This window comes from Arachis hypogaea, chromosome 16 (assembly GCF_003086295.3).
Source record: "Arachis hypogaea cultivar Tifrunner chromosome 16, arahy.Tifrunner.gnm2.J5K5, whole genome shotgun sequence".
NCBI classification, from domain to species: Eukaryota; Viridiplantae; Streptophyta; class Magnoliopsida; order Fabales; family Fabaceae; genus Arachis; species Arachis hypogaea.
The window spans coordinates 127,584,349-127,596,622 of record NC_092051.1 but is presented as its reverse complement, the minus strand read 5'-3'; the positions used below and the strand labels follow the sequence as shown (position 1 = coordinate 127,596,622).

The 12,274-nt window shown below is 34.2% G+C and overlaps 1 protein-coding gene across 8 annotated transcripts; it reads left to right on the top strand.

Annotated features, from left to right (window-relative positions):
* Nucleotides 1–609: 609 nt before the first annotated feature.
* On the top strand, nucleotides 610–9,777 carry LOC112754928 (acetyl-coenzyme A synthetase, chloroplastic/glyoxysomal). Of its 8 annotated transcripts, none has more exons than XM_072221178.1 (20): nucleotides 610–963; nucleotides 1,795–2,183; nucleotides 2,283–2,426; nucleotides 2,538–2,693; nucleotides 2,840–2,962; nucleotides 3,097–3,265; nucleotides 3,825–3,907; nucleotides 4,147–4,248; nucleotides 4,353–4,441; nucleotides 4,545–4,635; nucleotides 5,490–5,603; nucleotides 6,203–6,279; nucleotides 6,356–6,434; nucleotides 6,642–6,710; nucleotides 6,816–6,991; nucleotides 7,188–7,244; nucleotides 7,399–7,489; nucleotides 7,621–7,719; nucleotides 8,342–8,554; nucleotides 9,460–9,777. In XM_072221178.1, the coding sequence occupies exons 2-19, from the start codon at nucleotides 1,812–1,814 to the stop codon at nucleotides 8,525–8,527; spliced, it is 2,277 nt and encodes a 758-aa protein (XP_072077279.1). In that variant the 5' UTR covers nucleotides 610–963; nucleotides 1,795–1,811; the 3' UTR covers nucleotides 8,528–8,554; nucleotides 9,460–9,777. The 8 variants fall into 8 exon arrangements, with proteins under 8 accessions (XP_072077279.1, XP_072077280.1, XP_025658540.1 ...); XM_072221179.1 differs by having other exon boundaries at nucleotides 1,790–2,183; nucleotides 9,463–9,777; XM_025802755.3 differs by lacking the exon at nucleotides 9,460–9,777 and having other exon boundaries at nucleotides 8,342–8,624.
* Nucleotides 9,778–12,274: the final 2,497 nt, after the last annotated feature.

The following is a 12,274-nucleotide window of genomic DNA, read 5'->3' as shown; positions in this document are numbered from 1 at the left end:
TTGGCCTCCGGAAAAAGTGATTTGTCTGGCATTAACTTCAGAAAAGGAGCTTAGGAATATTTTTGAATTACAACGTATGTCCCTTTCCTCTACTCTAAATGGTTTTTGGAATCCCCCATCTATTAGTACTTTTAAGATTAATTGTGATGCTAGTTATTTTGGTTCGGGTGATAGTGTTGGTTTTGCTTGTGTTATTAGAGATTGTAATGGGAGCTGGCAAAGGGGGTGTTTGGGAATGATTGAGAGTAATATTATTCTTCAAAGGGAATTGTTTGCTATTTGGAGAGGATATCTTTAGCTTGGGATGTGGGTCAACGAGATGTTATTTGTGAGACGGATTGTGTGGAAGCATTTAATCTTGTTACTCAAGATGGTTTTGGGTTTATTGATCCACTGATGCTCAAAATAAGAGATATTATGCATTGGAATTGGCGGGTTGACTTTCGTTTGATTATGAGAGATGCAAACACGGTGGCAGATACTATGGCAAAGATGGCAATGAAGTTACAACTTTCGCATGTGGAGCTTCTTTCACCTTGGAAGAAGTTTAAAAGTAATCTTGAACGTGAATGTCCCTCTATTTAAGCAGTTTTTGTTTGTTTTGTTTTTGTTGTACCTAGTATTTTCCATATTATTTTCTCAAAAGATAAACAAACAAAATAATCCAAGCAAAGGAAGAAACCATGGTTGCCCCCCTTATCGTTTGTTGGAAACGGCATTGTAGTTTCCGACTGCAAAATCAGGCAAATAAAACCAGCCGTCAATGTTCTGTAATGTCACGTGCTATGCATATGCAAGATTTTGTTTGTTCCCTTATCAAGAATTTGAGAGTCATAACCAAAAAGAAACTCTTCCAAGTTCTAAAGAACTCAATTCTAAAGAACTCGCTCACTTTGAAAATTGAAACTCTTCTTCAATTTCTCTGTGGGAATTGAATCCTTGATCATCAAAGTCAAATTCCGTGTAAGTCTCTACTCTCATATCTTTCAAGTGTTAAAAGCAAAGGTTTCAGACCTTTACACGAGGATGATAAATTGATAATAGTTGTCATGGAAAAAATATTGAATTATCTTCTTAGTCTATAATTTTCTTTTTTTATTTTTTCTCTTAATTATCTTTAAAAAATTTTAGTCAGCCTTGTAAGCACTTAAGCAGCCACTACTACGCCAATCCGTTTTCTTTTTTTAATTTATCTTTTTTTTTTTTATTTATCCTATAGTCTGCATAACATCACAATCTCTTGATAACTATTTTGATGTGAGACCATTGTGCCAATATAAACATAACATATATATAACAATTTACAGTTGTAACAACCTATGTTTTCCGATTTATTTATCCACATAATCATTTCAGTTTCATGATTTCATAATCTACGCAAGCTAATAGCAGCCCTTGACTCTAAGGACACAAACAAATTGGCACTGTCCCTAATGATTCCCATAATTTTCGTTAGTTTAAATTTCAATAATTTTGACTGAGCCACAATAGGCTATGAAAATCGAACACATCACCATCCTCTTTAAAAATATCAGTTAACTCAGAATTGGATCACCATAATCTTGCTCCCACTCTCCCTCATGACCTCATCATCTCACCTTCATTTTTTTTTATTGATTACGTTTTGAAACAGAAACCAAATTTTATTATTAATATTTTAATTTTAAATATTATTATTTTATTATTACGCTCGCCTTAAATTCTCAGCTAAGAAACAAGTAAACCAAATAAATTATTATGATATGATATATAATAATCATATTTTATTAACGTATAATAATATTTATAGAGCAGTTGACAAATGTGGCAGAATGATTCCTGTGCCGTATAATTCAATTGTGTGTGCCGCTGCTGCTGGTGGTGCACGTGAACCTCTCTTCAGAAACCCTTCTGCTTCTGCTTCTGCTTCTGTGTATCTTCTTCAGTTCAATTGTAACAGAAGAAGAATAAACACTAATAATAGGAGGAATAATAATAATAATTTCATGGATTCAAATAATAATATGAGGACAGAGAGTTACCTGCGCCACGTCGATTCAAGGAAGTTAATGCCAAATGGCGCTGGCCACATTCCACACTTGAAAGCTGTGATTCTTGGTGAAGCTCTTGCATCTGAAGAAGATGATCTTGTTCTTCCCAGCAAAGAATTCTCTGATCAAGCAAATGTTCACTCACCTGAACAGGTTAGATCTCAGATGAATTATCATCGTGTGTTCTAGGGTTTCTTTCATTTTGTTTCAAATAAATATGAATTTACTGTTTTTTGAATTGTGATCTGTTAGTATATGGAGATGTATAAGAGGTCAATTGAGGACCCTGATGGATTCTGGTCTGAGATTGCATCACAGTTCTACTGGAAACAGAAATGGGGTGAGAAAGTCTGCGATGAAAATTTTGATGTCAGGGACGGCAAGATCAAGATTGAGGTGCCATTCTTTTCACTCTGATTTGGATCTTGGTTGCATTGATTTTGTTTTATTTTACTTTTTATTGATCTGGTGAGTAGTTTTGACCTTTTGTCTGTTGTTCTAATTCAGTGGTTCAAGGGTGGCATTACCAACGTGTGTTATAATTGCCTGGATAGAAATATTGAAGCTGGACTTGGTGATAAAGTTGCTCTTTACTGGGAAGGCAATGAGCCCGGTTTAGATGGCAGTTTAACTTACTCTCAGCTTCTCAATCAAGTTTGCCAGGTTAGTTATGAGTTATGACTTTCCCTTCAGTCTCTATCGGACGGAATTTCTCAATTTCAGGTGCTAGAATGATGTTAGGTTGGGATACAATATTGAAGATTGGCGGAAAAAGATTGACCTTTTTCTTTGTTGTCGTCATTTTCCAGGTTGCAAACTACCTGAAAGATATTGGTGTGAAGAAAGGCGATGCTGTAATTGTTTATTTGCCAATGATCAATGAGCTCCCCATCACAATGCTTGCCTGTGCTCGCATTGGTGCTGTTCATTCGGTATTGTACAAAAGCTTTTTCTTAGAACTGTCCACCTTTTCTTTATTTGTTCACTCATATTCTCATGATTATTAGATTCCTTGATATGTTTCACTTGCCTTTTAATACATTTTAGGTTTTTTTGATTTGTTTAGGTTGTATTTGCCGGTTTTTCTGCAGAATCTCTTGCACAGAGAATCACTGACTGTAAACCAAAAGCTGTAATTACTTGCAATGCTGTTAGAAGGGGCACCAAACCTATTCTTCTGAAAGACATAGTTGATGCTGCCATCAATGATTCAGCTAAGGATGGGGTCTCCGTAGGTCGGGGAATATCATATCTGTTTATAGTTTCAGAGCTACAATCTTTTAAATAAATATATTGTAGTTATACTCCCCCCCCCCCCCCTCTTTTTTTTTTTTCTTTTTCCGCATATTACCATTTAAACATGTTTCCTTGCACACAAGCACAGATAGAGATATCATATCAGTATAGCAACATTTTGCACCTCTTTGTAGCTCATAGTGAGTGAGCTTATTAGTATGACGATAGCTTGATAGAATCCCATTTCCCATATGATGATTAGATAGTAGCACTTTCAAGAAGGTAAAGAAAAAAATTGTAGCAAGTGTCACTCACCTTTCCAAAGTTTGTGCAACTAAGTTGATATTGACAAATAAAATGCAGGCTGGGATGTTATTTGTATTCTATATTGAATATTTATTTTTTCATCATGTAACGGGCATTCACTTGTCTGTGCATGCATACATACATACATTCATACATATTACATATAACCAATTACTTCCCAGATACATTTTGTTACTTTTGTTAGTTTCTTTAACTTGTTTATTTTTGCAATGGTGCTTCTTGTCTAAGCAGATGTATGCTTAGTTTATGATAACCCAGTGGCACTGAAGAGAGAAGATACAAAATGGACGCAAGGTCGGGATATATGGTGGCAGGTTAGTATAAAACTTTTGGTTGGTGATAATATACTCTCATATGGCCTGCTAAGTGCTAACTGTTGGTAACACAATTTCAGTTTACCATATCAATGCGGAATACATGCTATGCCTCGGAATTACCGAGTCATATAACTGTTTTAATCAGAATTTTTGTTTCTGATGATCAGGTTTTATGTGAATATTGATGATAGAGGTTCACATGTTCATTTTCGGCTAATACTTTATGTGCGTTGCAGGATGTTATTCCTAAATATCCAAGTACTTGCCCAGTGGAGTGGGTTGATGCCGAGGATCCACTTTTTCTACTCTATACAAGTGGAAGCACTGGAAAACCTAAGGTATTTGTGAGCTGTTACTGCTGTACTTCATTAGTTTTGTTGCCTTTTTCTTCTTTCCTTTACTTACAGTTGCTGCTTTCTAATTTCTAATCTATATTATAAAGGGTGTCCTCCATACCACCGGTGGTTACATGGTATACACTGCCACAACATTCAAGTACGCATTTGACTACAAACCATCCGACATCTACTGGTACAATTGAAAGCTTATACTCTACATCCTTTTTTATCTTTGGATGTTTTTCATGAATGTCAGATCCGGACACTTATTTAACACCTTTATTTCCTGGCTAAAGGTGTACGGCTGATTGTGGTTGGATTACTGGGCACAGCTATGTCACTTATGGACCCTTGCTCAATGGTGCAACTGTTTTAGTGTATGAAGGGGTAATATATTTTAAAACTGAAATATACTGTAATTATTTATATGCATGATGGAACTTGAGAAAATGAATCCAACAGACTTGTTATTAGTTCAAACACACACATATTCACAGAAAAAAAGGGGAATTCAACAATAAGTTTTTATTTCTACAGTTTAAGAATTTTATGAGAAAAAGAATGTATTTTACCACTAATATAGGGCTGTGCGAAATTGACATTAATGTTTTGAGAGAAACACATCGAGTCCATTCTAAAACAACACGGAAAAATGGATTTTATATGGCTTCTTACTTACCAGTGAAATTGAATTAATATCCCTTTCAATAGGCTCTTTAGTTGATGCTAAGAAGTTCAAAGCCATCATAAGCAGGAGGCAAAAGCTTTAGCCTGGTCTTTCTGTTATCAAGGTTATGGTTTGATTTCCATGCTGAGCTCTAGTATATTTCAAAAAACTGTGCTGACATCATAAATATAAAGGGAAAACTTGGGATCTAGTTAGGCCCAGCGGATTGTAACTAACTAGTGAGTTTAGGCGGGAAAGTCAGTCGGTTAGAGGCAAATAAGTGGGGGTTGTTGATAATCGTGGTTGTAAGAGAGTAGGGAACCCCCCATACTTCCTCACTGTATCAAACAGTGTGTCTTAGTGTTCTTCCCCAATTTGTAGGGTTCCTCAGCACATTGCTATTACAATACAATATCCTATTCTACTATTCTATTCATGCTGATTCCATTTCTAACATTTTCATGAAAACTCAACTGTTAAATTGTCATAGTACGTCCATAGACAGTAAATTATGAGGATCAAGGAATTGCAAATAAATACTTCACCGTAAATCTAAAAGATTACCTGAATGCAGGCTCCTAATTATCCTGATGCTGGGCGCTGCTGGGACATTGTTGACAAATATAAAGTGTCAATATTCTACACTGCCCCCACATTGGTGCGGTCTCTCATGCGTGATGGTGAAGCGGTAAGATACCTCTATGCTCTCATGTTTACAGTGTACCTGTGTGAAATTGATTTGCGAATAAATGCCTTTGGATTTTGGATACGTGTGAGCACACACCAGCACACTCCCATGACACATCTTGTGTCTTGTGGCCTTCCTATGATGGTTGAAGAAAACCTAGGAACTTGTTTGGTTTACTTTCTCCACATTTCTTTTTTTTTTTTTCTGAATTTTTTGAACAGTATTGTACAAATAGGGAAAAAAAAAACATAGAATAGGATTTTATTATATTTTTCACTATTTTCTACTATATTCTTCACAAAGTTTTAAAACTAATAAACACAAAATATAGACAGAAAATGAAAACAGAAACCAATATAATTGTGTTTAGCATTGGGAGGCTCTTCCGCCATAAATATGATCTCTTTAAGAATAATATCATCTTCTATTCATTCCTATGCATTATACAAATCAGATATGTATTCCCTTCCCTAAAATTTCGGACTGTAAACTGTGCAATGGATTAAAGGGCACTCCTAGTTTGATGAAGGAGTTGGATAAGGTTATGTTGATTTCTTTCATGTATTTATTTTCATTTTGAAATATTGCAATTGTTGCAGTACGTTACCCGATACTCAAGGAAATCTTTACGGGTTTTGGGCAGTGTGGGCGAGCCCATAAATCCAAGTGCATGGAGGTTATTATCTATATCAAATAACTTAATTTTCTATATCAAATGGCATTCTGAAGGATTCTTGATCCCACTCTTTCAGGTGGTTTTACAATGTAGTCGGAGATTCAAGGTGCCCTATCTCGGATACTTGGTGGCAAACAGAAACTGGTGGCTTCATGGTATTTTAACTTCGGATGACTGGGTTCTAATTTTGTCAATATTGTAGACATTGAACATGAATATAGAGAGCTAGGTTTCAATCTCTTGTGAAAAAACCACCACCATGCCGTTTTCCACTATGCAGGCTGGCTAGATTTGTGCATATATAAACATATCATATTTGTGCATTCAGTTTTTGGGACTTAATTCTTCACTGTTACATCCAGATAACTCCACTACCAGGTGCTTGGGCCCAAAAGCCTGGTTCTGCAACTTTCCCTTTCTTTGGAATTCAGGTCTTTTACCCAACCTTCAGATATTCACTTTATAATTTATGAATTTGTTGTAATCTCCCAGCTAGTATTTGACCTTCACCACTGACAAATAATGTATAACTGTAGCCTGTGATAGTGGATGAGAAAGGAGTTGAAATAGATGGTGAGTGCAGTGGTTACTTGTGCATTAAGAAGTCTTGGCCTGGGGCATTCCGAACTCTATATGGTGATCATGAAAGATATGAAACAACATATTTCAAGCCATTTGCTGGTTACTATTTCAGTGGTGATGGCTGCAGAAGGTTAGTGATTGACTGACACAGATTGTTCGTTAATCATAATATTTTCCGATGTCACAGTACTTGCATACTCTCTTTGATTTGAGTCTATCCCGTCTGAATTATGTTTCTGAATTCTGAATCCAATCCCAGAAAACACAGAACATGAAGAATTGCATTGGATAATTATGTTCAACATACTTTTTTAACTTCTTTTCAGGGATAAAGATGGATACCATTGGCTCACAGGAAGAGTGGATGATGTCATCAATGTCAGGTATTGTTAGAATTCCAAAGCTTTTACTGATGATTCTGGAGAGTTCCAATTTCAATTTTGATTCACATACAAGCCTGTCAGATGAGTGGAGTTGTTGCAACACTGCAGCTGTATGTGATGTTTATAAGTCTGACTTAGTATTGTTAATATGCAGCGGACACCGTATTGGCACAGCTGAAGTGGAATCAGCTTTAGTGTCACATCCTCAATGTGCAGAGGCTGCTGTTGTCGGTGTCGAGCATGAGGTATTATAATATTTTCTTCAGTGTGTGGCTCATCAGCTATCAAGTATGTGTTTGTACGAAAGAAAATGTCAAAATACATATAGTTTCGTTGTAGCATTACCAAGTGATTGCGGTCTCTCTTACCACTGCAGGTCAAAGGTCAGGGTATCTATGCATTTGTAACGCTTGTGGACAGTGTTCCTTACAGTGAAGACTTACGAAAGGACCTTATACTCACAGTTCGAAAGCAGGTCTGTACCTTTTTATTTTCTCATGTAATAACACATTTTCTAAAAGCGTATTTGAGAAATGGTATAATTGTCATAATAGGTAATGATACACTGGATGGATCAGTGTTTTATGTAAACTTTATCATCTATGTCTGGATTCATTACACAATCACAGTAATGAAAGAAAAGAAAATGAAGAAGTATCTTCATGGCAATTGTTCTTTGGAGCTATTGTGCCTTAAATTCTAACACAACTGCTTTTTGAGCTATATTTTGTTTCCTTTACACTTTCTTCTCCTACAAGAGGTCATTAGTCTGCATCATCACTGGACTCGTTCAAAATATTCATCAGAATTTCACTGTTTAATCAGAGAATATAACCCAAAAGCCTGCTGAAATCTTAACTGTTATTGCTGTTTGTTATTTCCAACATCTAGATGCAATGATACATTGGGTATAACGAATGTGTTAGGTCTGTGTCTGAATTGAACAGTTCTGTGTTGCAATTTGTCACTGCAATAAAAAGCCCAGAAAACATAACATGGAAGGACCTGATTGATCATGCATTGATGCATTACAGATTTCTGAATAGAATCTTTATTTAAAACTTAATTTTCATTCTCTTTTTGTTCAAACATTTCAGATAGGAGCGTTCGCCGCACCCGACAAAATCCATTGGGCGCCCGGCCTCCCGAAGACCAGGAGCGGAAAGATAATGAGAAGAATTCTTCGAAAAATCGCCGCCAGGCAACTGGATGAACTTGGGGATACAAGCACCCTTGCAGATCCAAATGTGGTCAAGCAACTTATAGAACTTTCTGATTCCTGAAGTCCCCAAAACTATGTAATATTAAAGGTACATTACCAATTAGAGGCTTATCTGTTGAAGCTAATAGTCGTAGTCAGAAGACAATTTTTTCCTTCTAGATCTGTAGACTCGAGACTCAAGACTCAAGTCCCATCTTCTTGGACTGCGGAATGCTTGTTCGAGTGATGGATACCACCAAAAGATTTAGTCGCTCACAAAAAGTCTTTGAAAGATGTTATTGATAAAATAACTCTTGAATGATTTGAAAATGTTACAAAAATAATAAATAATTATTATATTTTTTATAAGTGATAAAAAAACTTGTATTTAATAAACGATTTTGATTTAAATTTTTGTGTCAATATTTAAAAATTTAGAAAGTGTATAAAAAAATCGGAACAAAATTTAATCTCTATTTTTCTTTTCATTTTTTAAAAAAATTTATTTGACATAAAATTATTAAATTTTAAAGATGAAAAGATCTTATTTTTTTAATAATAATTGCAAAAATTTGTATCGAAATTTGATTTCTAAAGTTTTTTTTTTGTTAGTGATGTAAATTTTTTAATATCATTTAAGTAGTTTGCTCAATAAATAAATAAACCATGCATATGCCTCATTCATACAAACGCTTTGTTTCCCAACCAGTGTATTATTAATTCCATTTTGAATAAATTCTTTTAGCTTATTTTCAATTTATTAAATTATCCCCATACCTTATCGAAATAATGTTTTTTCACCTTTTTTTGTACATATCTTTTGTACACCCTTTTTTATGTTATAAAATTAAAATTTATTTTTTTTATCATTTTTTATTAATTATTTTATATGTATTTATATAAATATACGTATAATATAACTTATTTTTAATATATATTTTATATTTTAATGTGTATTTTATTACGGTAACTAGTTTTAATGTATATTTACCATGGTTGTTATTTTTAATACAGCAGCAAAAAGTATACAAGAGGGTGTATACGAAGGTGGTGGACATTGTTTGAGATTGCCCTAATAATTTCAAATAATAGAAATTATTTATTATATTGATTTATTGTTGGTGATGGGCATCTGAGTGGTGTAGCAGGGAGTTGAACATGAATATGGTGAGCCATGCGAGATGCTGGTGAGTCGTCAAGTGTTAGAACCCTGCACCTATGTCCTATGACACTGACAAGAGTATATATCTTGTGATCTAATGAGAGTGTCTATACAAATATTAATATTTATTTGTATGTTATATAAATTTATATTTTATTATTAGTTTTGCATATTTTTTTTTGAACAAGAAATTCAATACAATAAATGGAGTAAAAACAACAACAAACAAAATTATTAGTTTTGCATATTAATAGAGTTATGCTGTATTGTTATGTTAATATTATTATAGTAATATTATATAGAGTAAACTGTCAAAATTTTTTTACTGTGAATGATCATATTTATTTGAAAAAGTAAAAAAAATTAAAAATTATATTTTATTTTAATTTTTTGTGCACTTTCTAAATATTTATTTAAATATTGTTACAAAAATTTAGATCTAATAATTAAGTGATTTGCTAAATATGAAAGTTTGTTGGTTACTTATAAAAAGTATAATATTTATTGGTTCTTTTTATTATATTTTCAAATTATTCAAGAGTTGTTTTGTCGATAATATCGTTTAAGAATCTTTTGATCAGTAGCTAAATTTTTCGAATACTGAATTAGTAGTTAACCCTATTATATATGCAGATAAAGTAAAATATGATTATATATATGTTAACAATATGGTAATTATGAAGCAAAATTATGTTACCGTGAAAAATAATATTAGAAGGTAAAATACATAATTCAAATTTTTTTTTTAAGTATGTAACTAGCGTTTGTTAATTTTTTTCATTGTTAATTGTTATCTATATCATGTGTAATAATCTTAAAATTATATATTATTATTATTAACTTTAAAAGTATGAGATTTTTATGTTTAATAATATGAAAATTATATATTAATGTTCATATATATATATATATATATATATATATATATATATATATTACTAAAGATAGGAGACTCGAACCTGCAACCTCTTAATTGAATATGAAGAAACTATGCCATTTGAGCTATAACTCATTAGCATATTAATATTCATATTTTTAATTGTAGTAAATTATTATGGAATATAAAAGTTACTATATGTATTAATATTAAAGTATTTTATAAAAAAATGTTAGGGATATCAGAATTTATTGTTTTTGGCCATTATTTAATCATCAACTTAATTTTTTTAGTTTAATTTTTTTTATTCTAATAATCTAATAACATACTTTATCTCATATTTTTATATGGAAAAGTCTAGGGGACCAACAACTTTGTTAAATTCTGGCCAGCATGTAACCAGCAAAGAAAAGTGAGCCATTGGATGAAATCTCACACCAATCTCACACCATTAAAACCATCATTGATGGTTATTTGATGGCTACAAATCACAAAAATTGCTGACCCCTAGCATTCCTCTTTTTAAATATTAGTAACTAACTGATGACCAAAACAATAAATTCTGATGACCGTCTACCATTCTTCTTTTAATGTATTTGTTACGTTGGGTAACCGGAGATTAATGGGCTGGATTCGCTGGGTTGGCCCAATCGTCTGAGGAAGAAAACCTCCAAGCAGGTTCGCGCCTTGAGGCTTCCGTCCGATTTCTGTGTGTGAGATAATTGGGGGGAGTACCTGCAAAGACACTCCGATGCTTAAGTTAGCAACAGTGTAAGCAGGCCTAGAGAGTATTGGGGCTTAGAGATACCTGAGGGATATCAGTGTATTTATAGTGGTGAACCAATAACCACTGTTGGAGTAGATCCTCCTTTTAAGGAGGATTAACCGTCCCTTTATCTTGGGGAAATTGGGATATGGCTCCTGGAAGTGGGTTGAGAGATTCTAGGGGCAATTACCTATTCGAATAGGTGTTATTTGCCAGTTAATCTGTACTCCTGACTTCCTTAGAGCAGGTCGTGATAAGAACCGACTTCTTGAGGGAAGGTGTAGAGGGAGGGTCAATCCTTTGGATTGGGCCTCTCGTTTGGACCTGGGCCTTTAGCATTGGGCCAGGGTATGAACAGTGCCCCTACTCAAGTACAATTTCTTTTAAGAGTTGGGCTCGAGTATTTTGACTTGGGCTTATAACCGACCTGTTTTCGGAACCGACGTGATTTTTCGGAACCGACGTGTTTCAAAGTTCCCCAACAGTCGTGTCTAATCAAACGTCGCGTCGGTTAGGGATTTGCCTATTTACACATGGGGAGCGGTTACATTGGTAACGGCGCGTCTCATTAATGACTGGCTCCGTTTTTACTATTATGCCCCTAATGTGTTTATAAATATTTTCCCTCTCTTTATTTGTTTCATTTCTGAAAACTGTTGTATTTGCATTCTCTATCCAAAAGAAACCTCTGTTCGAAGGGACTCCTCCTTTCTCCGAGCCACTACCGCTTCCCCCCTTTTTTAAGCAAATGTTAGTTCTTTTCTCTGCTCTCTCTGTTTTACAAATGCTTTTGTTTGCATGCTTTTCCTTTGAGAGGAGTATTGACTATAGGCTTAGTGACTCTGTTTTGTTGAGGATCTGATCACAGGCCCCTTAGAGACCTTCTTTTTTATCCTTTTTTTTTCTTTTTTCTTTGTAGGTTTCGTTATCTTCTTTTATATAGGGAGAAATGTCTTCTCTAGAGTCCCTCGCTCAGTGGGTGGATGTTACAGTTCTTGGAGAAGAACATTTGGTAGATACTGAC

Coding starts and splice junctions, on each gene's coding strand:
- LOC112754928 (XM_072221176.1), top strand. CDS start 1,743: ATGATATATAATAATCATATTTTATTAACGTATAATAATATTTATAGA. Junction 6,711..6,815: donor TCCCTTTCTTTGGAATTCAG/GTCTTTTACCCA, acceptor GTATAACTGTAG/CCTGTGATAGTGGATGAGAA. Junction 7,490..7,620: donor TTGTCGGTGTCGAGCATGAG/GTATTATAATAT, acceptor TTACCACTGCAG/GTCAAAGGTCAGGGTATCTA.